General features: G+C 45.0%; 1 protein-coding gene across 1 annotated transcript in view; it reads right to left on the bottom strand.

Moving 5' to 3' along the window:
* Positions 1 to 27,613, bottom strand: part of SUPV3L1 (Suv3 like RNA helicase) — a 133,563-nt gene that overhangs the window by 56,550 nt on the left and 49,400 nt on the right. Inside the window, exons 8-11 of the mRNA XM_033943658.1 lie at positions 24,168 to 24,259; positions 21,460 to 21,640; positions 20,254 to 20,347; positions 17,539 to 17,758 (exon numbers count right to left, since the gene is read on the bottom strand). Of these exons, the coding sequence (XP_033799549.1) occupies positions 17,539 to 17,758; positions 20,254 to 20,347; positions 21,460 to 21,640; positions 24,168 to 24,259 (587 nt within the window). The remainder of the gene's footprint in view (positions 1 to 17,538; positions 17,759 to 20,253; positions 20,348 to 21,459; positions 21,641 to 24,167; positions 24,260 to 27,613) is intronic.

The following is a 27,613-nucleotide window of genomic DNA, read 5'->3' as shown; positions in this document are numbered from 1 at the left end:
AGAAATCAATTGTCAACACAAAAAGATTAGGTTCTTACCTTGATAATATCTTTTCCAGTAGATGGGGATGGTATGCTGAATCATAGGGTTATCCATTTGTGCTTGAGAGCATACTATAGAAGATGTCAATCATAGCTTTTCAACTCCTCCTCCTTCTCCACAGTCTCTGCTGCCCCACCCCCTTCAGTTCATACCAACTCTGGCAACAGTTCTACAGAAGACAACAGGAGAAGGAAGGATATAGGGAATTCCCTGAAACCAGGGGTCTGATCTGCTCAGATGAAGTTAAAACAATCAATAAAGGAACAAGTAATGTAGTTAAAACGTTAAATAAGCCTCTGAGAGGAACAATGAATTCAAGAAACAAACAGCCTGATCATTTATGGAGCTCAACCATTCCTCCCTTGTACTCCAATATACAGTCTTTACTTAAACCAATAGTCTGACAGTGAAATTTTAGCTATGGAGCTGACCATTAAGTTTCAGTCAGAAAGCAGGCGCATTTAGGTACATTTCTGGGTTGGAGGTTAAGCATACCATCCCTATCCACTGGAAAAGATATTATCAAAGTAAGAATCTAATCTCTTTTTTCAGTGCAATAAGATGGTATGCCGAACCACAGGGACGTACCTAAGCAGTCCCCAAACTCTAGGGTGTGATAAATGAGCCTGCTCGTCGTACTGAGGACCCGAAAGCACCAAATTCTACAGGGTGGACATAGCAGCATAGGAGGATGCCAAATATATGAAGAGAGAACTAGGTGGCAGATCTAGAGTTGGAATGGCCTGAAGACTAGGCTGCTGATCTCAGTTGGAATTGCCTGAGCGTCCACCCAGGAGGCTACTCTTCTTGTCGAATGTGCCTTCAACGAGATAGGCGGTTGTTTGCCGCAAATGATGTATGTAGAGGATATCGCTCTATGAATCCATCTAAAGATGGTGGCCTTGGAAGCCGATTTGCCTTATCTCATCCAATTGGTTAACATGAAGAGATGATCCGAAAGACAAAACTCATTAGTGACCTCCAGGTAACACAAAACTCTGGACGTTACAAACCTTCTACTTGGACCCTGTAGGATGAAAGGCTGAAGAGTATAACCTCTTTTCTGGACATGAAACAGCAAGATGACTTTCGGTAAGAAAGAGGGAACCATACATAAGATCACCCCTGCTTCCGTGATCTTGAGGAATGGCTTTCTGCATTACTTGCAGAAGTAATTGCTACCAGGAAGACTGCTTTGACCAATAGATCCATGAGAGAGGCTTCTTATAAGGGATCTTAGGAGACCTGCTTTCTAAGAATGTATTAAAATTAAAGGAAGGAAACAGATCTTGAAATTGGTGGCTTTAGTCTCAGAGTACCTTTGAAGAACCTAACTTTGTCCAGATGGGCTGTTAGTGAAGCTCTCTTCACTTGGTCTCGGAAGTATGAGAGCCTCACTACTTGTACCTTAAAGAGATGCCATTGCCAGTACTGATGAGATTGGGGCTTTGCCCAGCTCTAACTTTTCTCTGCTGCACCAGCGCTGAAATGACTCCCACACCTTAGCATATGCTGAAACTGTTGTTGGCTTTTTGGCTCTAAGGAGAGTAATAATGACTACTTCCAAGTATCCTTTTTGGATTAGCGCTGCGTGCTCAAGATTCATGCCGTAAGACCAAAGTGTCCTGGATCTTCTAGGGCAATTGGCCCTTGCGAGAGCATGTTTAGGTGTACCTAGAGTCTGAGACTTTGCTCCTTCTGGAGGTATACGAAATCCACATACCATGGGCACCTGAGCCAATCTGGTACTACTAGGATTACCATTCCAGAGTGATTTGCTATTTGGCAAATCACCTGGTCCATCATGGGCCACAGTGGGAACACATACAGTAGTCCGGTCTCTTGCTATGGTTGAACCAGGGCATTTAGCATTGCACTTACGGATTCACATCTTCGACTGAAGAACTGGGGCACCTTTTTGTTTTTTGCCGTCACCATGAGGTCAAATGTCAGATGATCCACTCACCTCACAATGGCCTGGAATGCTTTCAGTGTCAGTGATCACTCTCCCGGGTCTAAGGTCTGTCTGCTGAGATAATCCGCTTGAACATTGTCCACTCCAGCCATGTGCGCTGCAGAGATCTGCAGGTGAGTTTCTGTCCAACAGAACAACGCTTTCTTCTTCTGCCAGAGTGGAACGCTCCTGGTGCCTTCCTGTATGTTGACATAGGCCACTGCAGTGGCCTTGTTGGAGAAGACTGACTGCTTTGCCTTCCAGTAAATACTGCAGTTGTTGCAGATCTGAATTTTTGCCACCATGCAAATTAGATAAGTAACAATCTTCTTATCTATGTAGAGTTTTTGGGCGTAATGGGAAGCAGGTGGCAGAGACAGTGAACATGCTATGATGGTCTCATTTGCAACTGGCTCCGTGAAAAATCACTAGAGTTCAGGTTGTGGGTTTGAGTGTTCATTTAATAGCACTTTTTGATGCCAGTTTGATAGTGTGATTTTACTATATATATTTATTATTATCTATTCAAGGTGATCAGTGATAGAGACGTTATATAAAAGCCATCACTAGCACACTACATAATAAAGCATATACAGTACTCTCCATCTAAAGGCTGTGTCCTTTCTTAGTTCTCTGTATCTAAGTTTCTAAAGGCCTCTGTTCCTAAAGGCAAATCTTAATTCTCTTTCTCTTTCTACACTGCTTAATAGCTAATAACCTCTGCCCTCTTTAGCCTCAAGGTTACTGGAAATGTCCAAGCAGTGTTTCATAAATAAGTAACTATTTTTTTTTTATCAGAGCAAAGAGCACTGAAACTATAAGCATGACATTTCTTTCTCAAGGATTTGATTTCATAGCAAAGCTCTGCTCTATGACTAACATTTTATAGTGCATGCAAAATCCTGATCTCACAAATCTTTCTTAGTGTATATTTTCTGAAGGGGGGAAAGGGCTCTATCCTTAACTAGTGGCCCTCAGGGTCCACAGCTCTACTGCTATAATGATGGACCAAATGGTCTCCATTTGAAATCCAGGGACTCTCAGGGCCACACTGACGTGCTTGAGATCTAGGTGGGTCTCCTCTCTCTTCTGAGCCTTTCTTGGGCATGGCAAAGTATATTGAGCATCTGCCAGAGCCCGAGTCTGGTTCTATGGCTTGAATATCCAGCAACCATTGTAACATTGACCAAACCTTTTCTGCCTTCTCTGGTTGGCCTGCCGGTGAATCTACAAACCAGTTGGAGGCAGAGTGTACAAGCTCAATCTTGTAGTCCTCTTTGATAATCTCCAGAACCTAGCATTCTGCCATCATTTGTTGCCAGGCCTCCACGCACTCTGAGAGCTGACCTCCAATCTTCAGAGGAGCAGCTTGAGGACTGGCATCATTGTGGCTTTTTGGCTGGCACTGCGGAACAGGAAACAGAACCTTGGTTCCTCCGGTTTATGGAGAATTTCTATCTGAAACCTTGAAAGGCTCTCTGGTTAGAGGATCCTGTTGAGTACTGACAACAGTGCTAGGACCCACGAAAGGACCCTCGGCTCTGGCTTCTGGCTGCTCAGGTTCTGCTGTCTGGTAACGATCTTGGATGGCGATCTTGTACACTGGCTATAATATCAAGGCCCTTCCCAAATAGCATCTGTCCCCTGAACGAGAGCCTGCTCAGCATTGCTCTAGAAGTTCAATCACTTGCCCATTGTCTGATCCAAAGCATATGAGGGTCAGAAATGGAATATGCGGAGACTTTCCCCATGGCCCTGATTATATCATAGAGGGCATCTGCTACGTGGTCTATTCCAGCTAACATAAGCTGGGGTAGTGGCTCAGCCTCCACCAGATTCTGAGTTTGTAGCCTAGAATGGCAGGCGTGCACCACAAAAGGAGGCCACAGCTGCACTCTTAATCCTTAAATCTAGATCCTCAAACTGCCTCCTGAGGACCATATCCACTCTGCGGTCCTGCAGATCCTTTAAAATCACGCCTCACTCATCTTCCACAAATCGTCAGTAGGTTGCACAGGTCATCGAAGGATACACCTGTCAGCTGCAGACTTAAACATCTGCTCCTCTCAGGCCAGGAAAAGCAATCCGTTTGAACTGGGATCTCCGACACCACACAAATATTTTGCAAAGACATAAAACCCGCAAAACAATAAAGAAAATAACAGAGCAGATCAGAAAGACACCTTCACTCGCCTTCAGAAGGAAGAACTGAAGGAGGCAGCAGAGACCGTGAAGAAGGGGGAGTTGAAAAGCTGCGATAACCATCTGTGCTCATGAGCATACTGCAGAATATGTCAAACTCTGTGGTTCATAGAGCAATGACAATGCCACTCGACAAACTGCTGTGATTCATATAATAAAGCACTTCCTCTGGGAACTTTGTATCTTAATGTTAAGTTTGTATCTTTATATCTAATTTTCTTCGAACCTCAGAAAGCCGTGCGGTAATTTAACACGCACCGGCAGGCATCTTCATAGGTTCATGTGCCTTCTTTTATATTATTTTGCCTATGCTTGCAATTTTGCCAATACTTTATAATTTTATCAAGACGAGTCTCGGGTGCATACTATGAACGAAACAGCCCCTTTGATTAGACACTGGACCTTAATGAACCATAGACTGCAAGATCTAAAATGGTGGGTTATCAATTCTGTTGAATTGGGATGGGAGGGAGGGAATTTTGGAAGACTTTTGAACCTGAAAGAACTCTGCTGGATATTTGCTCTTAACACGGTCTCCCAATGGGTTGAATGATAATGCTGAATGGATGTCAGTGACAGATTAGTGGGTTGTGGATGGTGAGGTTTTCATGGGCATGGCTTCCTGGTTGAGAGTGTGCCTTTAGCCAATGCGATAGGGGTGATGTCAGGATTTAGTGTATGAAACTTGCTGTGGGAGGACGCTGTAGCCATTTTGAAAAGCTTGCCGGCTGTCCGATTTTCTCTCCATTCTATATTGCGATTAAGCTAGGTAAGATATTCACTTCAGGGCAAATTCTATAAGAAGCGCTCAAAAGTTGGGCACCGATATAGGCACTGTTCAGTGCGATTCAAGTAAAATTGGTTGCTGTATAATGAATCACGCTGAGTGGCACCTATTTTACAGGCGCCCAATAAATAAGTCAGCTCTAGGCACAAGTAAAAGTTAGGTGCCTATGTGAGTGCTTACGCACGCTTAAGCTATTCTGCAACAAGTTGCCTAACACATAGCCACGCCTATGCCTAACGTGCATAGCGCCTATTTTTTTTTAAGGCTGCCTAAATTTTTAGAGGCGCCTTGTTGCAGAATCGCGATTTTTTGATAGGTGCCTACGTTTCAATTATTGCTGATTAAAAAGCTTAATTGAACTTATTAACCAATTTAGATAGGTGCCTATCTAGTTGGGCGCCTCCAAAATAGGTGCCTAACATTAGGCGCCAGTTACAGAATTTGGGCCTTAGTATGTTATAAGAACTGGTTTCACCTTTGGGAATGTTCTGATAGTTTTGTCACTATGATTCTGATGCAGTGGAATCCCGTCCCTGAAGAAAGTTTTTGAAACACGTTGGAAAGGGTGGAAGCAATAGCAACAACAGCAACAGACAAGATAAGTGAAATCTATCAGTATAACAGTAATGTTTTCTAAAACTATAAAATTGCAAGCACAGATAAAACATAAAAGAAGGAAAATGAACCCCTCTCCCTTCCTTTTATTTTTAGAAAATGTATCCCATTTATTTCTCTGTTGTAGCATGTATAATTGGTTATTTGATGTACTTTATGTTATCTTTTCCCCATGTTACTTATATTTTAAAATTTATTTCTTTTTATTATTATAAATTTTGTACAATATACACCGCTTTGGTATTTAAAGCAATATATCAAACTTAAATAAACTTGAAACCTATGAAAATGCCTGCCGGTGCGTGTTAAATTACTGCATGGCTTTCTGAGGTTTGAAGAAAATTAGATATAAAGATATAAACTTGATATTAAGATACAAAGTTCCCCGAGGAAGTACTTTATTATATTAATCATAGCAGTTTGTTGAGTGGCATTGTCACTATTGTATGAACAAGGTATAGCACAGTTACTTACCGTAACAGGTGTTATCCAGGGACAGCAGGCAGATATTCTCGACATGTGGGTGACATCATCTACGGAGCCCCGACGCGGACAGCTTTCAAAGCAAACTTGATTGAAGATTCAAGTTTGCTGTGCTGCACCATGCATGTGTGTGCCTTCCTGCTCCAATAGAGGGCGCAGCCTCTCCTTGTGGTCTTCAGTTCAGATAGCTAGCAAATAAGACAACCCCGGGGAGGTGGGAGGGTTGCGAGAATATCTGCCTGCTGTCCCTGGATAACACCTGTTACGGTAAGTAACTGTGCTTTATCCCAGGACAAGCAGGCAGCATATTATCGACAAGTGGGTGACCTCCAAGCTAACCTAAAAAAGGGACGGAGGGAAGTTGGGTCCGCAGACTGTCGAGATGAGCTCCCCATGCATATCTGAAGAGTCCGTGGTCAGGACTTTGTGATGTGGAGGAGCGAGAAAGAGCAAACCCCTGGAAAGATTGGAAGAGTTGGTCCACCAAAGGAGCGAGCGCCGCAAAGAAGGAGTCACCGCAATGAGACGGGAAGCGGGGTCCCGATCCTGAGGCCACTGAGAGGCCAAGGTCCACTGAGGGACCCAAAGGTGTAACTGGGCAAACGGCATGACATGGACGGTGGAGGCCATGTGTCCCAAGAGAATCATCATCCGCTTTGCCGAGACCGAGGACAGCAGAGAAATCTGCTCGCTCATGCGGACGAGAGCAGCCTGCCGAGGCGGAGGAAGGAATGAACGAAGGCGAACCGTGTCCAGCACGGCCCCGATGAAATGAAGAGACTGAGAGGGGCACAGCTGGGACTTCGGAAAGTTCACCTCGAACCCCAGACCCTGAAGAAAAGTAATAGTCTGTTGGGTTGCTGCAATAACCCCCTCCCTCAACGGAGCCTTGATCAGCCAGTCGTCGAGGTACGGGAAGACCTGGAGACCCCGGGACTGCAGGGCCGCCGCCACCACCACGAGACACTTTGTGAAGGCTCGCGGGGACGAAGCCAGCCCAAACGAGAGGACCCTGTACTGGAGGTGCAGGTCCCCCACCTGAAACCGAAGGAACCGGCGACAAGTTGGATGCACCGGAAAGTGGGTAAAGGCCTCCTTCAGATCGAGGGAGCACAACCAGTCCCCCTCATCTAGCATGGGATAAAGAACCGGAAGGGAGAGCATCCTGAACTTCTCCCGAACCAGAAACTTGTTGAGGCGCTGGAGGTCCAAGATCGGACGCAGGTCCTCGGTCTTCTTGGGGACCAGGAAGTACCAGGAGTAAAATCCCCGCCCCTGTTGACAAGGGGGAACTTCCTCCACTGCTCGAAGGCGAAGAAGAGCTCGAGCCTCCAGAAGAAGCAGAGGCAACTGCGCCCAGTTGGAAGGACACACGTTTGATGGATTGTTGGGAGGCAACTCCCGGAAATTCAAGGAATAACCGTTCGCAATAATGTTGAGGACCCAAGCATCCGATGTTATGCGTTCCCAACTCGGGTAAAAGGCCCTGAGATGGCCCCCAATGGGAAGTGAGCCCGAAGCCAACGTGAAGGGGGCCCGCCCCCATCCGCTCAGACTGTCACAATGACAGCGCAGGCTTAGATGCGGCAGGTGGCTGAGACTTTGGCAAGGCCCGCGGATGCGCCTGCTGATGTCTCGGAGGCGGGCGTGAAAAAGCCGGGGTCGACTTCTGGGGGTACCTCCGGGGCAGAGCACGGTAGGCCTTGGAAGGAGTCGGCTTCGCCTTGGGTCGCACCAGGGAAGCAAAGGACCGCTCATGCTCTGAAAGGCGCTTAGTAGCCGCCTCGATCGAGTCGTCGAACAGCTCATTCCCCACGCAGGGAAGGTTGGCCAGGCGATCCTGGAGATTAGATCCATGTCCACCAGCCGGAGCCATGCCAGCCGGCGCATGGCTACAGCAAAGGCGAACACACGGGACGAGAGTTCAAAGGCGTCATACGCCGCATGAAAAAGGTGGAGGCAAAGCTGGGAAAGAGAATCAACCAGTTGCCCAAACTCAACCCGACGGGAGACAGGCAAGTCGTCCTGGAAGGCGGGCAAAGGAACTTGAGATACGAAGTAAAAGTAAACGTATAGTTCAGGACTCGGTTTGGCATCATAGAATTTTGATAAAGTCTCTTCCCAAATTTGTCCATGGTTCTTCCCTCCCAGCCCACCTTACCCTGAGGGGCCTCGACGCGATGCTCAGGCTGGTCCGGCACACGCGAGGTCGAGGCCGGTTGCAGGTGGGCCAATGCCGAGGAGAGCTCCGAGGATATCATGGCCAGGAGCATGTCCTGGAACACCGGCACCAACAGCATCGAAGGCATATCGAGCGCAGCAGTGCATTCCACCGAGGGCGACCTCGACATCGAGTATTCCCGTGTGATGGACGCACGCCCAGAAGACTTGGAGGGCTGAGACAGGGCTAGGGGCGGAGCACCCCCCTCTTGAACGGCCGGAGCCCCTGAGGAAGACTTCTTCACCGGTGTCGAACCTGAAGAAGGAAGAGGGGACTTACCCAGAGCCGAGGACTTCAAAGCCGAGGCCGAGGTCTTCGAGGCGGGGCTGAGGTTGTCGAGGCCGAGGACATCCGAGGTGGGGCTGAGATCGTCGAGGCCGAGGCAAGGCCGGGGCCGAAGCCGAGGCTGACGTCGAGGCCAAGACAGAGGCTTGCTCCACGACGAAAAGGTCCGCCATATGGGCCCGACGGCGGCGCAGAGCACGCGATTGAAAATTAGCGCACCAGGGGCAGGAGTCAGTGGGATGGTCAGCCCCCAGGCACAAGATGCATCACCGATGAGGGTCGGTGATCGACAGCAGCCGATCACACCGGGTGCACTTTTTAAAACGGGACAAAGGCCGGATATAGGCTGATCGAGGCCATGGCAAACCGGGAGCCCCCGGATGCCGAACAACCGCGAAAAAATGAGAAAAACAAAACAAAGCAGGAAAAACAACAGCGCACAGCGACTCCGGTGAAAAAACAACAAAGCCACGGTGCTAGAAGGCACTTTTATATGGAGTGAAAAAGAACAGGACTTTCTGGCTCCGGGGAAAACTTAGAACTGAAGACCACGAGGGGATGCGCCCTCTAATGGAGCAGGAAGGCACACACATGCGTGGTGCAGCACAGCAAACTTGAATCTTCAATCAAGTTTGCTTGAAAAGCTGTCCGCGTCGGGGCTCCGTAGATGACGTCACCCACATGTCGAGAATATGCTGCCTGCTTGTCCTGGGATAAAGTCAATGTGTGTGAAACCGTGTGGTTCAGCATACCATCCCTATTGCATTGAAATAACAGACAATGCCCATGCTCAGAGAAAAAGATACCAATTTAACTACTACTGAAAGCATCTACTATATAAATTTTTTTTTTTTTAAAGAATGCTGAAGCTTTGGAAGAAGATCTTTGCTCAAGTGGGGCCAATTTGTCAAAAAACTTCAGTGCAAGAGCCATCACCAGATAAAGTGGCAGACTTCCAATCAACCGCCATCAACCCGTTCCCCTCCTCCAGTTTTTAATCTTCTCCTATACTTTCTCTGTGAGATTGTTTGTGGTGTCATCTCAATGTTCTGCTTTCTTTCAGCACCAAAGAGATCACAGTAAGTTTGACCTGTGTGGTGCTCTCTCACCTTGTGAGAATAGGAAAATATGCCTGCAGAAAGCCCGAGAAAAAGGTGCCTGTGTACTGAAGAAAATCAGGAGGCTGTACAGAGTTGATGGGGCCTTGCAATGAACAAGATTAGCTTTTATCACTGTGGCTTATTTGGGACCCCTTTGCTGAGATTCAAATGCAAATGGCTCATGGTCATCATGTGCTACTATTATAGTTTGATTGCTCAAAAAAATATGACTTGATAGACCACAACCTGATGTTTTAACATCTAATGGAATCTATTAAGTATTTCTCTTGGTATTTTCTAGAAAGGTTCTCACCTGGTTTCAAGGCCCTCTCCATGATAATATTATCATGATTAGCATGATCTGTTTCTAAGAATTGGATAATGGCATGTGGGGGGGTCCCTCAGTGTTCCCCCCTCTCCTATTTAACTTGGTTATGGAAACTTTTGAGAATAAGCTGAAGGATAAAGGGGGTTTCTTATTATACTTATGCCAATGATATCACTCTATTAATCCCTTTTGACTCTCCTCTCTCCAGGCTCTCAAATGCAAACTTGTTTTCTTTGGTTGAAAAATGGGCAACTTTAGTTTGCTTGAAACTGAATGCTGATAAAACAATGCTTATTTGATTTTGTCCTCCACCTATACCTGCTCCTTTAGTGATGCCATTATTAAATGGCAAAGCTTTTCAGTTGAAGCCATCTTTAAGAATGCTGGGTATGATTTTAGATTCTCATCTTACTGTGAAGGACCAGCTAAAAAACCTTGTTTGGTGTTTTGAAATTCAAAATATTAAATGTATGAAGTACTGAAGCATTTTACTCGTTTAACTCAATCCATTATTTTGTCTTGACTATTGTAATCTCTTATATATTGGCTACACTGCGGGTATACTTAATTGGTTCCAAGTATTGCAAAATGTGAAAATATTACTCCTTTGCTTCATTGGCTTCCTATTCATGCATGTTGTCTATTCAAACTTTTTACTATTGTTTTTAGAATTGTACATGGCCTGGGATAGGCACGTGGGATCTCTCAGAGAGATAAAGAGATAATGGTTACTGTGGATGGGCAAACTAGATGGGCCATTTGGCCTTTATCTGCTGTCATGTTTCTAAGTTTCTATCTTCCACAGTTGTTTTTTTTAAGTCAAGATGTTTCTTTGTTGACATTTTATAAAATTTACATAGAAATAATCATTTATTCTATACAGAATTGAGAATAGTACGGTATGAGAAGTGAAACAATAAACAATGAACATTGAAAAGAAAGAAAATGAAGAGAAACATTGCATGGCATTATCCTTTGTAATAGGAGCGGTGTGAAGCTTAACAGACCTCTTTTTTCTTCTGACACAGCACCTGCGAAACAAGGCCTTTGGGCCAAAGTCTCTTGTTGAGAATTAGAGAAACTAAGAATTTGGAATGAGAAGTTTAAGACTGACTTCAAGATTGACCAGCTTGGATTATTACCGTTACTTTGACCTAAGTGAGATACTCTGAAGAGTACAGCTACCGTATATACTCAAAAATAAACTGGGATTTTTGGGCCAAAAAATTGGCACAAAAATGGGGGTCCCGGTTTATATTTGGGTCAATGCCCCCTCCCAGAATTCTTTTTCCAGGCCACTGCCGCCAGGCTCTGCCCCGCCTCCCCCTCCCTGCCCTAGCCTCTGGTGATCCACAGTGGGGGTGCAGCGGGCAGGAGTGAACTTTCCAAGTTCCTGCCCTGCTGCTAACTGGCTGCCGGAGTTTCTTCGCCGCTGAGCTTACACGAGCAGTGGCGCGATTTGGCGCTGCTCCTCAGTACTGAGAGGCATCCTTGTTCGCGGAGCCAGTAAGGATGCCTCTCAGTACCGAGTAGCAGCGCCAAATCGCGCTCCTGCTTGTGTAAGCTCAGCGGCGAAGAAACTCTGACAGCCAGTAAGCAGCAGGGCAGGAACTTGGAAAGTTCGCTCCTGCCTGCTGCACCTCCATCACGGCTCGCCAGATGAGGTAACTATGAGGCTAGGGCAGGGAGGGAGGGTGCAAAGTCTGACGGTAAAGGAAGGAAGGGTGCCGGGTGTAGAGTCTGACAGAGGAGGGGGGAAGGAAGGGGGCTGGTGCAATGCCTGACAGGGGGGGGGAAGGAAGGAAGGGGGCTGGTGCAATGCCTGACAGGGAAGAGAGGAAAGGGTGCTGGGCGCAGAGCCTGACAGAGGAGGGGAGGATGGAAGGGTGCTAGGCACAGAGCCTGACAGGGGAGGAAGGAAGGGTGCTAGGCGCAGAGCCTGACAGGGGAGGAAGGAAGGGCAGTGGCATACCAAAGGGGGAGGGTGCACAGTTGGCCACCCTCCAGTGTTCTCCCTAGGCCGGCAAACTGCGTCTCTTTAGCCACTTGAGTGTCACCGCTGCAATCAGGAACAGACGGCGCCAAGTTCTCCCTGCTCTTCCCTGCGGGGACGACCAACTCTCACCGCCCGATGTCAATTCTGACGTCGGGGAAGACGTTCTGGGCCAGCCAATCGCTGCCTGGCTGGCCAGGAACGTCCTCCCCGACGTTAGAATTGACGTCGGGCGGCGAGAGTTGGTCGGCCCCGTGGGGAAGAGAAGCAGGGCGAACTTGGTGCCGGCCTGTTCCCGATGGCAGCAGTGGCAGCCTATCCCCAGCGGTGGTGGCAGCATTTTCCCAATGGCAGTGGCATGGGGGAGGGGAGAGGAGAGCATGGAGAAAGAAAGAGGGCATGGAGAGAGAAAGAAAGAAGGGGGCAGGGTGAAAGAAAGAAAGAAATGGGGCAGAGAGAGAAAGACATACAGAAAGAAAGGGGGCATAGAGAGAGAAATAAGGGGCAGGGTGAAACAAAGAAAGAAATGTGGCATGGAGAGAGAGAGAGAAAAGACAGACATACAGAACGAAAGGGGGCATGGAGAGAGAAAGAAAGAAGGGGGCAGGGTGAAACAAAGAAATGGGCATGGAGAGAGAGAAAGACAGACATAAAGAAAGAAAGGGGGCATGGAGAGAGAAAGAAAGAAGGGGGCAGGGTGAAACAAAGAAAAAGTTTGGGGAGGGAATGAGGTCTGGAGGAGAGGAAGCACACAGGAGGCTGAAAGAAGGAAAAAAATATTGGATGCACAGTCAGAAGAATAAAGTGTAACCAGAAACTGATAAAATTACCAAACAAAGGTAGGAAAAATTTTCAATTTAGTGATCAAAATGTGTCCGTTTTGAGAATTTACATATGCTGTCTATATTTTGCACTATGGCCCCCTTTCACTAAACCGCAATAGCGATTTTTAGCACAGGGAGCCTATGAGCGTCGAGAGCAGCGTGGGGCATTCAGCGCAGCTCCCTGTGCTAAAAATCGCTATCGCGGTTTAGTAAAAAGGGAGTGGGTATATTTGTCTATTTCTGTATAGTTGTTACTGAGGTGACATTGCATAAAGTCATCTGCCTTGACCTCTTTGAAAACCCGCGGAATATAAATGATAATTAACATTTTCTCTGCATACAGTGTGCCCGGCTAATTTAGATGATTGCCCGGCTGCAATCTATCGCGAATCCTGCCGCTGCTGAACATTTAAAAAAAAAAAAAAAACAACCCCCGCCTCTCACCGATTTGGTGATTTCCCACCTTAGCCCGTAGTGAACTCATGCTTCAGGGCTTTAAGGTGTGCGTGACAGCTTCCCTTCTCTTCCCTCCGAAACCGGAAGTTACGTTCCGTAGGAGGGGGGGAGAAGAGAAGTCGGCACGCACATGTTCGAACCCCGGAGCATGAGTTCGCTAGGGCTAAGATCAGCGAAGGAGGGAAGTTAAAACTTGTCTTTCTGCTCTTCATTGCTTCGGGCCTTCCTGGCTTCCAGATCCCGCCTACTTTTTGTTTCCACGAAGGACCCGGTATCGAGGAAGGCCCGAAGCAAGGAAGAGCAGCAAGAGGTCAGCGATGGAGGGAAGCTTGCGACTCCGCTGATGGGAAGAGAAATGCTGTTGCTGCTGCACCCAAGGGGGGAGGGGGGAAGAGAGATGCTGTTGCTGCACCCAAGGGGGGGAGAGGGAAGAGAGATGCTGCTGCACTCAATTGGGGAGGGGGCAAGAGAGAAGTGCTACTGCTGCACCCAATTGGGGAGAAAGAGGGGAGAAGGAACACCAGGGAAGGGAGAGGAAAGAGATGCCAAGACCATGGAAGTAAAGGAAAGGAGCTACCAGACCATGGAGGGGGGGAGATGTCAGGGGGGAGGGGGAGGAGGCAGATGCCAGACCAGGTGGAAAGAAGGAGAGAAAGGAAGGAGAAGAGATGCTAGATAATGGAGTGTGAGGGGGAGACGGAAGGAGAGGAGAGAGATGCCAGGGCATGGGGGGAAGGAAGGGAAACTAAAGGAGACAAAATGCAAGACCAGAAGGAAAGAAAGGAGAGGAGGTGCCAGAGTGAGAGATAGGAGGGAGATGCTAGGGCATGGGGAGGAGAAAAGAGAAGGAGACAGAGATGCCAGACCATGGGGTGGAGTGGGAAGGAAGGAAGGAAAGGAGAAGAGAGAGATGCCAGAGCATAAGGGAGGGGATGAAGCCAAAATGAATCATGTACAAAGGAGAGAAAGGGCACAGGATATACAGTTTATTGAAGGGACATAGAAAGAGGTAAGATGCCATATGGAACAGAGAGAGGGTGGACAGTGGATGCAAGGGGCAGAGAGAGGATGGACAGTGGATGCAAGGGGCAGAAAGAGGGTGGACAGTAGATGGAAGGGGTAGAGAGAGATATATAGAGAGAGGGCACAAGCTGGGTGGAAGGGGCAAAGAGAGGGCAGATGTTGCATGGAAGTGAGAGAGGACAAACGCTGTATAGAAAGAAGAGAGCAAAGAAAAGATGATTAAAGCAGAAACGACAAAAGGTAGAAAGATTTTTTTGTTGCTTTACTTAGAATCAAGTAGTATTGTAACTGTATTGATAAAATTTTATAAAGAGGAAATGGAAATAAGGCAATTTTTTGGACTAAACCCTTTTCCTCAGGCAGGACAGGATACCATAACAGTACTGTTCTGAAGAAAGATTTGGCCTCTGAAAGCTAAATGAAAAATGGATTAGTCCAATAAAATGGTATTTTCTTATTTCTCATTATTTGTTTTATTTTTATTTGTTAATTTGTACAGTGGCGATTGTTATGTATCATTTTTTTCAAATTTACATCTACTGTCTTTATATTTTGCACAGTATTAGAGGACATGTGTTACTGTTTTTGTGGTATTGTGGTGTTGCATTGTATGCAGAGTCTGGTTTCTTGGCGGTTCAGTTTAACTTTTGTCTACATATTTCTATTTTTAGTTTGTGATTATTCCATATTGGGTGAGGGTGTATCTCTGTTCTGTGTGTATGAAAAGAACATAGTTTTCAGTTGGCATTGACTGCAGGATCAATTGACTGTGCGGGATCTGGCTTATTTAGTTTTACAATGTATGTGTTGGTGTTCTAGTGCTAACTGCAGTGTTTAAGATGCTGCCTTTTCCTAGGTACACTCTTGTTGTGCGATATGTGGATTGTTACTAAAAATCATATTTTTCATATAGGGGGGGTGTCAAAAAATGATGGGTACTCCACTGAGGAAGGGGGCTGGGTGCAGGACACTTGAATATTAAGCCGTACGACTTATATTCGAGTCAACCATATTTTTTTTTTTTTTCCTCTTTTAGGGGGAAAAGTGGGTCTTGACTTGTATTCGAGTATATATGGTAAGTGATTTTGTTCATTTTTCCTTTGAGGATTTAAAGTCCTTTTTGCGGTTTCACACGGATGATAGTACTTTTGTCTTTTGAGTACAGGGGATTGTTATCTATTCTTTCGGGCCCTGAGGAATTTCCTCCCCCCCCCTCGTAGGTTTTTGCTTTACTGGGCCAATGAGAATACCATGAACTCATTAGAGACAATAGTCTTACTGCTGGAGCATATACCCTTTCATGGTTTTGAGGCCCAATTAGATATAAATGGCTAGTTGATGTTGGTATACATAACCACTGTACACGAAATTTGGACACAAATTATTTATACTTTTTGATATATGAGTATTAAAGCGTCCTATCCACTACAAAGTATTGATTATCCTTTGTAAACCAATATAATCAGCTTGTATTACAATAATATAAATGTATTTTATGTGAAAATTAAATGTTATATAACAGCATGAGAAAACATATTAAACAAAATACATGTGCCTATGAACAAATATTTAAATGGTATTTAATAGTAGAAGGGAGAGATTATTTCTCTTTGCTAAATGTAGTTCAAATTTATATGTAAGGTATACTGTGTTCCACCATTTAGTATGATTTGCTAAATTTACATTTTTCCAAGAAGCTAGAAAATTTCTTATTCCAATAGTTAGAAGTGTGTCAAACAATAACAATCTTGATCCGGAAGCTTAGACTGAAAGCAGAGAGAACTTAAAAATAAACAGGTAGCTGTATGTGTAGAAAATAACAGATTGAAACCCAGACATGTTTATTTGTTTATAAACTTGCATTCGAACAAAGTGTTGTGAAAATCCAGCAATTTTTAGAAATAGATGGATTAATATAGTGTGATTTTAAAAGGGTCCTTGTGAATTTATGGGCTAGGAAGTACATGGACTGTACTATTGAAGAATATTTGGTGGAATGTGATGTTAAAATCCAAAAGTTATCCCATTCTGAATCGGAAAAATTGTATTTCAAATCTTCTTCCCAGTTCTTCCTTAATCCAAGAGGTTAGAAGGGGATAAATGTTTGACAAGGTCATAGAAGTGGGAAGCTGTGTGACTAGATATTCTATTTGTTAAGCAAGGAGGACCCCAACTGAGAAAGCAGAAGCATGGACTCTGAATCATCTTTGTTCAAATCCTGCGCTGCCTGAGTCCTGACACTTGAGTATGGCTTAGACTAGAGGACCCCACACCCTTCTTGGGAAGAAGCCCAACTGCCACTCTCGCCAAGATTCCTCCCCTCCCCCCTCCGACGGGCCAGGTTGGTTTCTGTAGCTTAAAAAAGCTTTATACATCATATGTCTGAATTCGGGAGTGAAGTACTGCCCAGGTTGCCCAGAGGAACCTGGCAAGACCTCTCCTGTGGAACCTGGCAGGACCTCTCCACACCCAATATGTTGGGATTTGTCCACCGGCATGCAGCTATGCTTTGCTGGGGAAACAAACACACTATTTTCTGGCTCCAGATGAAATTTATGGCTCATAAAATATTCCATATGTCCCCCAATCCCCCCAAGAGGCCTAAGAAGGGGTGAAGCCTGAAAATCCTGCCTCCTCTCATGTGCCATGCTGCACGTGGAACAAAGACCACCCTTGGATAGGCATCCGCCACAAATCTGGCATGAATCCAAAAGATCTCCACCTGTGCCTTTTTTAATAAAAAATGAGGGGTTTTGAGGCAGAGGCTTTTTAAATCAAAACTGGGAAATCCAAGATGGCTGCCACAATAGCGATTTTAGTGCCTAAAACGGCCCCTGGAGGCCAAAATGAAACACCAAAAATTCAGGGAAGGAGTTTCTGGAAGTGGGGCACACAAGCAGGAGAGAAGCACACTTTGAAGCAATGTAAAAAGATTCAAGTCTCAGCTCTATCTTCTACACACATTTTGCCAAGAAATTTTTGCTGGGCAGAATTTTAGTTTAATACTCAAAGACAATAAAGCAAGCAAATGGCATCTAGAATCATACTAAACTTAAAAAACAGGGCTCTAATTTTAACTAGAAGTTAATTATTTTATTTTTCTCCTGTCCAATAAGTTATTTTTATTTAATTAGATGTATATATATATTTTTTTTATTATAAATCACCCTGATCTGAGGAAGCTGGGCAGTATATCAAGCTTTTTAAATAAACATTGAGTCTCACCTTAATAGGTTCAACCGGGTCACTCAAAATTTTTTTCAGTGACATCAAGTCATCACGATGCATTGTTGTGACTTCACCTTCCTTAAAAACAGAACAGAACCGTCCAGCTCGGCCTGAGATTTGCAAAGCCTGGGAGGTTGTAATAGTAGCAGTTTCTCTCTCTCCCTTTTCATTGGTGCTGGGCTTAACAAGAGAATTAAAAATGATTCTTTTTATACTCCTAAAATTAAAAAGAAAAAGTACCAATGTCACTTCTTTCACTTGTTTGTGCTAGTTTCATTTATGTGTAGGAATATGAACAATTAACCAGGAAAAAAAAACCAAGAAACAAAATAAAACAAAACAAAAACCTCACATATACAATTTTGAAAGATGCTTTTTTCTTGCCCCCATACCCACCCTCGCCAAGGAGACAGAGGCCTGAAAACAGAATGGGCAAAAAATAGGGAAAGGCTGGAGAGAAAGAGGGAGAGTAAGAAAGAAATAAAGGGTAGGGAAGATTTTGCCATCATACTTAAAATAATTACATTCTCTTCTTTTCAAATGTAACATACAAAGAAAATCTCCACATGCTGTTTGGCATATTAGTTAAAAGCTATGCATATCAGTTGGCTAAAAACAATTTATGATAGAAGTCATGATGGTTCATTATCATGTCTAATGTCTCTCCCACAGAGTATTCCAGTAACTCGTCCTCTTATGTGTGCCTCTGTAATCCTTCACCTTTCAAAAAGTAACACAAAGAAATAAAAGGTTTGAAATCATACTCCAAAGAAATTGCAAAATATATTAACTAATGAGAGGTCAGCATTAGACTTAGACTGCGAGAACTCCTAGCAGCCAATCAGATAGTGGCTCTACATGGACAGGAGCGAAGGAAGGTCGTTCCTGCCGCGGTTCACCGATTGAACCACCTGGGACTTAACAGGTACATGGAGGGGGCGGGAGGGAGATGAAAGTTGTTTAAATTTGGTTGGGGCAGGAGATAGAAGGGATCCCTCCTGTCCCGGCCCACTGCTGGACCATCAGGGATATAAAAGGTTTGGGGGGGATATGAAGTGGCGGGAGGGAGATAAAAACTGTTAAAGTTGGTTGGGCCAGGAGACAGGAGGGATTGCTCCTGTGTCGGCCCATTGCTGGACTACTTGGTCTTACCGCAGGCCCGGCAAAGGCTTGTAACAGGATCAGGAAGGGGGCTGGCCAGCATGACCTGAATATAAACAGAGACCCCCCATTTTGGGGCCTTCTTTTGGCCCAAAAATCTCAGTTTATATTTGAGTAGATACAGTAAATAAATAGATAAAAATAAACTTGAATTCTCATAAGAGCATAAGAAAAGCCTTTACCGGATCAGACCGAGGTCCATCCAGTCCGGTGATCCGCACACGCGGCGGCCCATTTAGGTGCTCCTGTTTGGAGACCCAGATATACCGTAGCCCTCAATATGATTTGCAAGAAGGTGTGCATCCAACTTGTGTTTGAATCCCAGAACAGTAATCTCTGACACAACATCCTCCGGGAGAGCATTCCAAGTTCCCAGCACTCGTTGTGTGAAAAAGAACTTTCTGACATTCGTCCTGAACCTGCTGCCTCTCAGTTTCAGACTGTGACCTCTTGTCCGTGTCACCTCCGAAAAAGTTAGTAAAGCTTCTTCATGGTCCATTTTATCAAATCCCTTTATTAATTTAAAAGTCTCTATTAGATCCCCTCTCAGTCTTCTCTGCTTGAGGGTAAACAGTCCCAATTTCATAAGGCGCTCTTTGTAGCTCAAATTCTCCAATCCCTTAACCAGTTTCGTGGCTCTCCTCTGTACCCTCTCCAGCAGAGTTATATCTTTCTTGAGGTATGGAGACCAGTGTTGTACACAGTACTCCAATTGCGGTCTAACCATTGCTCTATAAAGTGGCATTATTACATCTTCTGATCTACTCGTGATTCCCTTCTTAATCATGCCCAACATCCGGTTTGCTTTCTTCGCCGCTGCCGCGCATTGTGCAGAAGGCTTTAGGGTTCTATCAATCAGTACCCCCAAATCTCTTTCTTGTTCGCATTTTGCTAACATCGCCCCCATCATCTTATATTCGTGTTCTTTGTTTTTTTTTTCCTAGATGCATCACCTTGCATTTGTTTATGTTAAATTTCATCTGTCATTTTGATGCCCATGCTTCCAGCTTGTTCAGATCCTTCTGGAGTTCTTCGCAGTCACTTTGAGAATCGACCGCCCGACATAGTTTTATATCGTCTGCAAACTTTATTATATTGCAAGTTGTTTCCTCTTCCAGATCGTTTATAAAAATATTGAACAAGATGGGCCCAAGACCCGAGCCCTGGGGCACGCCGCTAGTCACCCTCTCCCAGTCCGAGAATTTCCCATTTATCGTAACCCTCACATAAAATATTTGGTTACACTGAAAAATAATATATAGTGATCACTAGTCTCCACAGGGGAATCCCACCCCATCACTCCTAGAGTTAGCCTAGCACAAGGACAGTTTTAGTAAATTCTGAAGCTTGTTTACACTGCTCCAATCTTGAACTCTTTCAGATAATATCACTCACCCATGAGAGCTGGTATCCTGCTTCTTCTTGGAGAAACACTGAACTTAACTGAATCAAATTTAAATTAAGGAAAACAGTTTGGGGTAAACATGAATGTATTATAGTCACTACTAAAGTAACTGCTTATACTGTTTTTTAAAATTCAGTCTTACTTACAAATTAAGACCCATTCCTATAGCATCTGTAGCGACTAGAATTTTACATGGATCATCTGGATCATTGAACTTCTTTGCCTGAGCAAGTTTTGTTCCTACAAATAAAAAATAATTCATGAAAATAAGAACTAGCAATTTATATTACATAAAATACATCTTTCTCAATGACTACAGAAATATTTGAAAACATCTGTTACAATTATACACTTTAAAAAAATCCTTGCCTGCAAGATAATTAGTACAGAATATATGATGTTATTTTCTTTACAGTCACTAGGCCAAACATTCTTCCATCCACTGTAGCGGCAAAATAAAGAGTTTTATATTTAAAAACACACTTATACCATCAACATCTGATGCTAATTGCATAAGTGTTTTTCTTTAATATTTCCAGGCCACTAGATGCCTAAGTTTTTTCTGTGTAAATCAATATAGAGTCAACATTTATCTATTTTAACTTGAAAAGGGGGCAGGGCTATTCTGGAGGCAGGGCATACATTTATAAGGAGAGCAGTTGCTGTCAGACACAGTAGGCCTATCTTTATATGAATAAATTATATCTACGTTTAGGACTGCACACTGCAGATAAATTGGCAAAAAACCGTATATGGATATCAATATGCACTGAATATTGCCCACACAATTTTTATAAAAATCATGGCATAGGATATGCATATCTCATCCCATTCACGTGAGCCTCATTTTATTGTAAAATAAGCTAGTAACCAATCAGCTCAGTGGTATCATTCAAATCACTGAAGAAACAGAAGTTTAGGGGTGACATTGAGAACATCTTTCAGCTAGTTGGAGTAGTCGGAGCAAATATAGTTTTAAGGCAGAGTACAGATCATGTTCTTTCATGAGTATCCCTAAATTCTCAAACATAAAGTATAGTCAGTTTTATCCAACAGTGTTCTCCTGTCACAAAGAGCCACAACTTATCCACAAATTGTGATAGTATCTGAATGTGTCTAGTACAGGGAGACTGTAGATTAAATACTTAAAAGAGAAAAAGTTATTTGAATAAGGGTTGGCTGAGGTAATGTAACAAGCATGCTTGAGTCCATTTGCGTATTAGTTCCTTGATGAGTAAGCCCTGCATCCTTTAGCAGGTTACTATGACAGGCTAGCACAAAATTTAAGAGTGGCAATGTGACCAAAATGGGAAATAGCGGGCAAAAAAAAAAAAATGATGAGAAGTAGTTACCAGGAGGCAAACTGCCATATATAACAGCACATTCTAATCCACGGGCTTCAATCTGCCGACTCACAGAATAAATATCATTCTTGTTGAAGCACACAATACAGTCACCAGGACAGAGATTATCCAAGGATTCTAGTGCATAATCCAGCACAGTAAAGGGAGTTAGTCTCTTGTAGTTTCTTACCTAGAAAAGAAAAAGGATCACAATGAAAAACATGTTAATCTGTACAAATTACACAGCGAAAGAAAAGGATTAAATGGCAAACAAAACCATTACATATTCTAAATATGCTTGGGACAGACATAGAGGAGAACATCAGGAGCAAGCTTAGGAGACTGCAGAACTGGAAACACCCCACATAAGAAGGCAGGAGGAGAGGCAACAGGAATTTAATAAAGAAGGCATGAGTTAGCAAGACTGCTGCATGGAAACAAGTAGGTCACAGCTTCTCAGAAACAAACTAACTAATGCAGCAAAACAGGGGTAGCTAGAAATAGCTCAGCACAGTCAGAGGGATACGTACAAGCAACCAGAGGTCAGAGCAACAGCCTTTTTCAATTGGTTGCCGTTTGTAATAAACTTGGTTCCAAGGTATTTCTAATATGACATATAGGGGTAGAGTCAGTAAATGGCACCCTTCTGCCTAGGCATACTAAGCACAAATTCTAAAAAGGCAGTTCCATGTGGAACTGTCTTTATACTCGTAGAATACTAGCTTAAATCATTTTCACGCCTAAACTTTGGGAATGAGCATTTATGCTTGCAAAAGGCTAGTGTAAATGCTCATGCCAGTTAGCCATGAAATAGTATTCTAGAACTATGGGCCTAAATCCTAGGAATGCCCACGGCCTGCCCATGTCCCCACTGAAGTTGCACATGAGAGAAGTTAGATGATCAGTTTACAGAATATGGGTGCAAGGCCTAGATTCACTAAACTTACCGATCCTGTAAGGATGGTCGCAAAACAAGTTTTAGTGGTTTTGCGATCATTCCTGTTCCCCGACCCGATTCACTAAACTGCTGTCCAATGAATCTCCCATCCGATCTGATCCACCCATGCAAATGAATAAAACCCCATGCAAAATAGCCAAGTGACTGATTCACTAACAATTGCTTGGCTATTTTGCATCAGGTTTTACCATTGTACATTCCGACTGCTGTAGACCTGTTGGTAACTGCCTGTTTTTTTTATTAAAAAAAAATGGCACTGATATTTTGCATGTATTACACACGCAAAATATCTAGAAACATAGAAAAAAGCGGCAGAAAAGGGCTATAGCCCACCAAGTCTGCTCATTCCAAGTATCCCCCCCCCTGAATTTACTCCCTTAAAGATCCCACAAGAGTATCCCATTTTTTCTTAAAATCCGTCACGCTGCTGGCCTTTATCACCTGGAGTGGGAGTCTGTTCCAATGATCTACCACTCTTTCGGTGAAGAAGTACTTCCTGGAGTCGCCATGAAACTTCCCTCCCCTGATTTTCAACAGATGCCCTCTGGTGGTCGAGGGTCCCATGAGCCAGAAGATATCATCTTCTGACTCGATGCGTCCCGTGATGTATTTATACGTTTCAATCATATCTCCCCGTTCTCTTCTTTCCTCGAGTGAGTACAATCGCAATTTCTTTAGTCTTTCTTCATACGTGAGATCCTTGAGCCCCATGACCATCCTGGTGGCCGTTCGCTGAACCGACTCGATCCTCTAGCCAATAAAAAAAAAGAAAAAAGAAAAAGCCTCCACCCCGACAAAGCGCTCCCTCCCTTCCTGAACCCCAAAAAATGGCAGGAGTGATGCCAACTCCCTATTGCCATCGGCACTCCCCCCACCGTGCAAACTCCCTTCTGCTGACTCCTTCCTTCCCTCCCCCCTTCAAAACAAACGGCAGAAGGGATGCAGATATGCCCCTCCCCCATCTGAAAAAGTTGGGAGCAGTCCCTCCTGCTCCGTAGGCCTCCAGGATGCAACTGGGCCTTAGGCCCCGCCCCGGTGCATCATGTTATGCACGGGGAGGGGCCTAAGGCCCCGAGGGGATCATAAATTTTACTAATGGACTCAAGCAAGTTCTTGGACCTCAGGTTCCTGAACAATTGCAAACTACAGTTGTTTTATATAAAAGTGGTGACTATAACATATTATTAAATGATTATTTGATATATGGACTCTCATGTATCACAGTTGTGTAACCTCATTTAAAAAATTTAAAATCTCCATTGTTTGCTGATTTCTTACCCAAAGGTATTGTTTTCAAAAGCTAGACAAAAATGTAGTTTGTCCAATAAGAAAAGATTACTGCCTTATTTTTGTTGTGCTTTATTTCTATTTATTATCTTAAAAGTGGACTAACACAGCTACACCATTTTAATAAAATAATAGTAGAGCTTTTGAATAAAAGACACTACTGTCATTCCCTCTCCTAACTAGAATATTTCTACATTTTCAAAATGATAAAAACTTATTTGGCATATTGCATTTGGCACTGCAGGCCTTGTTTAGATTTTGAATTCACTTGCCCAAGTTGCCTCAAGCTTTATTAATTGGTGCAGTTTTCTCATTTTCAGTACTATAATGGTGTCTCAAACAAACAGCTAAACACAACGTACACTGGCAAAAAAACAAAACCTAGATGAGGTGAGCTGTGTTCATTCATTTTCAATGGCTCCAAATTTCAGCATCCCTGTTCCCCTCTATAAAACAGAATCAGTTCAGCTACCTCAACTTCCTCCCCCGTGGTAAACATGAGTTCTGTCACAAAATTAATAGCGGCAGCTTCTCCACATATGTGAATTTCTTCAGCACAGAGACCTAGAAACAAAACAAAACAAAAAATAATTCTGTTATGAAATGAATAGATTGCTAGGTCTTCATCTGGATAATGCAGCTGAAAATCAATACAAACCTGTCTTGATGCTATCCAGACGGCACTGGGGTAGTCAACAGCCAGTTCCAGAGTTATCTGGTTAGCTCACTAGCTATATAGCAATGTTACTTACCGTAACAGTTGTTATCCAGGGACAGCAGGCAGCTATTCTCACTAGTGGGTGATGTCATCCGACAGAGCCCCGATACGGACATCTTGCAAGCATGTCTTGCTTGAAGAAACTCAGAAGTTTCGAGATGCCCGCACCGCGCATGCGCCAGTGCCTTTCCCGCCCGATGTACCGGGCGTGTCTCCTCAGTTCAGGTAGCTAGCCTGAGAAGCCAACCCAGGGGAGGTGGGTGGGACGTGAGAATAGCTGCCTGCTGTCCCTGGATAACAACTGTTACGGTAAGTAACATTGCTTTATCCCAGGACAAGCAGGCAGGTATTCTCACTAGTGGGTGACCTACAAGCTAACCCCAATGGGATGGTGGGAGAGTTGGCAACTTAAGAAAACAAATTTTGTAACACTGTTTGGCCAAACTGTCCATCCCGTCTGGAGAAAGTATCCAGACAATAATGAGAGGTGAATGTATGAACCGAGGACCAAGTGGCAGCCTTACAAATCTCCTCAATCGGTGTCGATCTGAGGAAGGCTACCGAGGCTGCCATTGCTCTGACCTTATGGGCTGTGACCTTACGGGGAAGGGATAATCCAGCCTGGGCATAGCAGGAAGAGATACAAGCCGCCATCCAGTTAGAGATGGTGCGCTTCGATACAGGTCGTCCCAACTTGTTTGGATCAAAGGAGACGAAAAGTTGAGGAGCAGTTCTGTGTGGCTTTGTGCGTTCCAAGTAGAAAGCTAGAGCACGTTTACAGTCCAGAGTGTGCAAAGCAGATTCCCCAGGATGAGAGTGAGGCTTTGGAAAGAACACAGGAAGCACGATGGATTGATTGATGTGAAATTCAGAGACCACCTTAGGCAAGAATTTTGGATGAGTACGAAGGACCACCTTGTCATGATGGAATACAGTGAACGGTGGATCCGCCACTAGGGCCTGAAGCTCACTGACCCGGCGAGCAGACGTGAGGGCCACCAGAAAAACCACCTTCCAGGTGAGATACTTAAGTGGAGCCTTGTTGAGAGGTTCAAACGGAGGCTTCATAAGATGAGACAGGACAACATTGAGATCCCAAACCACAGGAGGAGGTTTGATTGGAGGGTTGACATGAAAAAGTCCTTTCATAAACTTGGAAACCACAGGATGAGCAGATAAAAGTTTCCCTTGTAGAGGCTGATGAAAAGCCGCAATAGCACTCAGGTGGACTCGTATAGAGGTAGACTTGAGACCAGACTGAGACAGGTGTAGAAGATAGTCCAATACAGAAGAAAGGGAAGCTCGCTGAGGTTCCGTGGCATTGGAAATACACCAGGAAGAGAATCTAGTCCATTTTTGGGAATAGCATTGTCGAGTAGCAGGCTTCCTGGAAGCCTCCAAGACCTCCCTCACTGCTTGAGAGAACTGGTGAGGGGTTATGTTGAAAGGAACCAAGCTGTCAGGTGGAGAGACTGCAGGTTGGGATGAAGTAGTGAACCTTGATGTTGAGTAAGTAGTGAAGGAAACACTGGAAGAAGTACTGGCTCCCTGCTGCTGAGTTGAAGTAGAAGGGAGTACCAGGGTTGTCTGGGTCACCGAGGAGCAATCAGAATCATGGTGGCATGGTCTGATCTCAACTTGACCAGAGTCTTCTGAATGAGAGGAAAGGGAGGAAACGCATATAGGAAGCGATTCCCCCACTCCAGTAGAAAGGCGTCTGCCTCGAGGCGGAGAGGAGTGTAGATCCTGGAGCAAAACTGAGGTAGTTTGAAGTTGTGGGGGGCTGCAAAGAGGTCTATCTGAGGCGTTCCCCACTGAGCGAAGATCTGATGAAGGGGTTCTGAATGGAGCGTCCATTCGTGAGGTTGGAGAAGACGACTCAATTTGTCTGCCAAGACGTTGTCTTTCCCCTGAATGTAGACAGCTCTGAGGAAGGTGTTGTGGCGAACCGCCCAATCCCAGACTCGAAGAGCTTCCTGACAAAGAGGGGCCGAGCTCGTGCCCCCTTGTTTGTTGACATAATACATGGCGACCTGATTGTCGGTGCGAATAAGGACCACCATGTCGTGAAGAAGATGCTGAAAAGCTTGGAGAGCATTGAAGATGGCTCTGAGCTCCAGAAGATTGATTTGATGGAGTCGTTCTGCAGTGGTCCAGAACCCCTGAGTTCGTAGACCATCCAGATGGGCCCCCCAGGCATAGTTCGATGAATCGGTCGTGAGAACCTTCTGGTGGGGAAGAGAGTGAAACAGCAAACCTCTGGATAGATTCGAAGAGGTCATCCACCAGAGAAGAGACTGCCGTAGAGCAGGAGTGACTACAATGTGACGGGACAACGGGTCGGACACCTGAGTCCACTGAGATGCCAGGGTCCATTGAGGAATTCTGAGATGTAGTCTGGCAAAAGGCGTCACATGAACTGTAGAGGCCATGTGGCCCAGGAGCACCATCATGTGTCTCGCCGAGATGGACGGGCGAGAAGACACCGACTGGCAGAGTCGAAGGAGAGCATCCATGCGTGGAGGAGGAAGGAATGCACGAAGTTGAATGGTATCCAGAACAGCCCCGATAAAGGGGAGAGACTGGGTGGGCTGAAGATGTGACTTGGGGAAGTTGATCTCGAAGCCCAGACTCTGCAGAAAAGAAATTGTAGTCAAGGTCGCCGAAATGACCTCTGGAGCCGACGGTGCCTTGATGAGCCAGTCGTCGAGGTATGGAAACACCTGGAGACCCATGTTCCGGAGTGCGGCGGCCACCACCACCAGACACTTCGTAAAGACTCTGGGAGACGAGGAAAGGCCGAATGGAAGCACTCGATACTGCAGATGAAGATGTTCCACCCGAAATCTGAGAAACTTGCGAGAGGCCGGATGTATCGGGATGTGAGTGTAGGCCTCCTTGAGATCCAGAGAGCATAACCAGTCGTTCTGCTCGAGTAGGGGGTAGAGGGAAGCAAGGGTCAGCATGCGGAACCGCTCCTTGACCAAAAACTTGTTGAGGACTCGAAGGTCCAAAATGGGACGCAGATCGCCCGTCTTCTTCGGAACCAAGAAGTACCGGGAGTAGAACCCCTGGTTTTGCTGATCTACTGGCACCGGCTCGACGGCTCGAAGCCGAAGCAGAGCCTGCGCCTCTTGTAGAAGAAGAGCGGTCTGCGTCGAGTTGGAAGGATACTCTCTTGGCGGGTGGTCCGGGGGGAC

This window comes from Geotrypetes seraphini, chromosome 4, assembly GCF_902459505.1.
Source record: "Geotrypetes seraphini chromosome 4, aGeoSer1.1, whole genome shotgun sequence".
NCBI classification, from domain to species: domain Eukaryota; kingdom Metazoa; phylum Chordata; class Amphibia; order Gymnophiona; family Dermophiidae; genus Geotrypetes; species Geotrypetes seraphini.
This window is presented reverse-complemented; position numbering and strand designations above follow the sequence as displayed.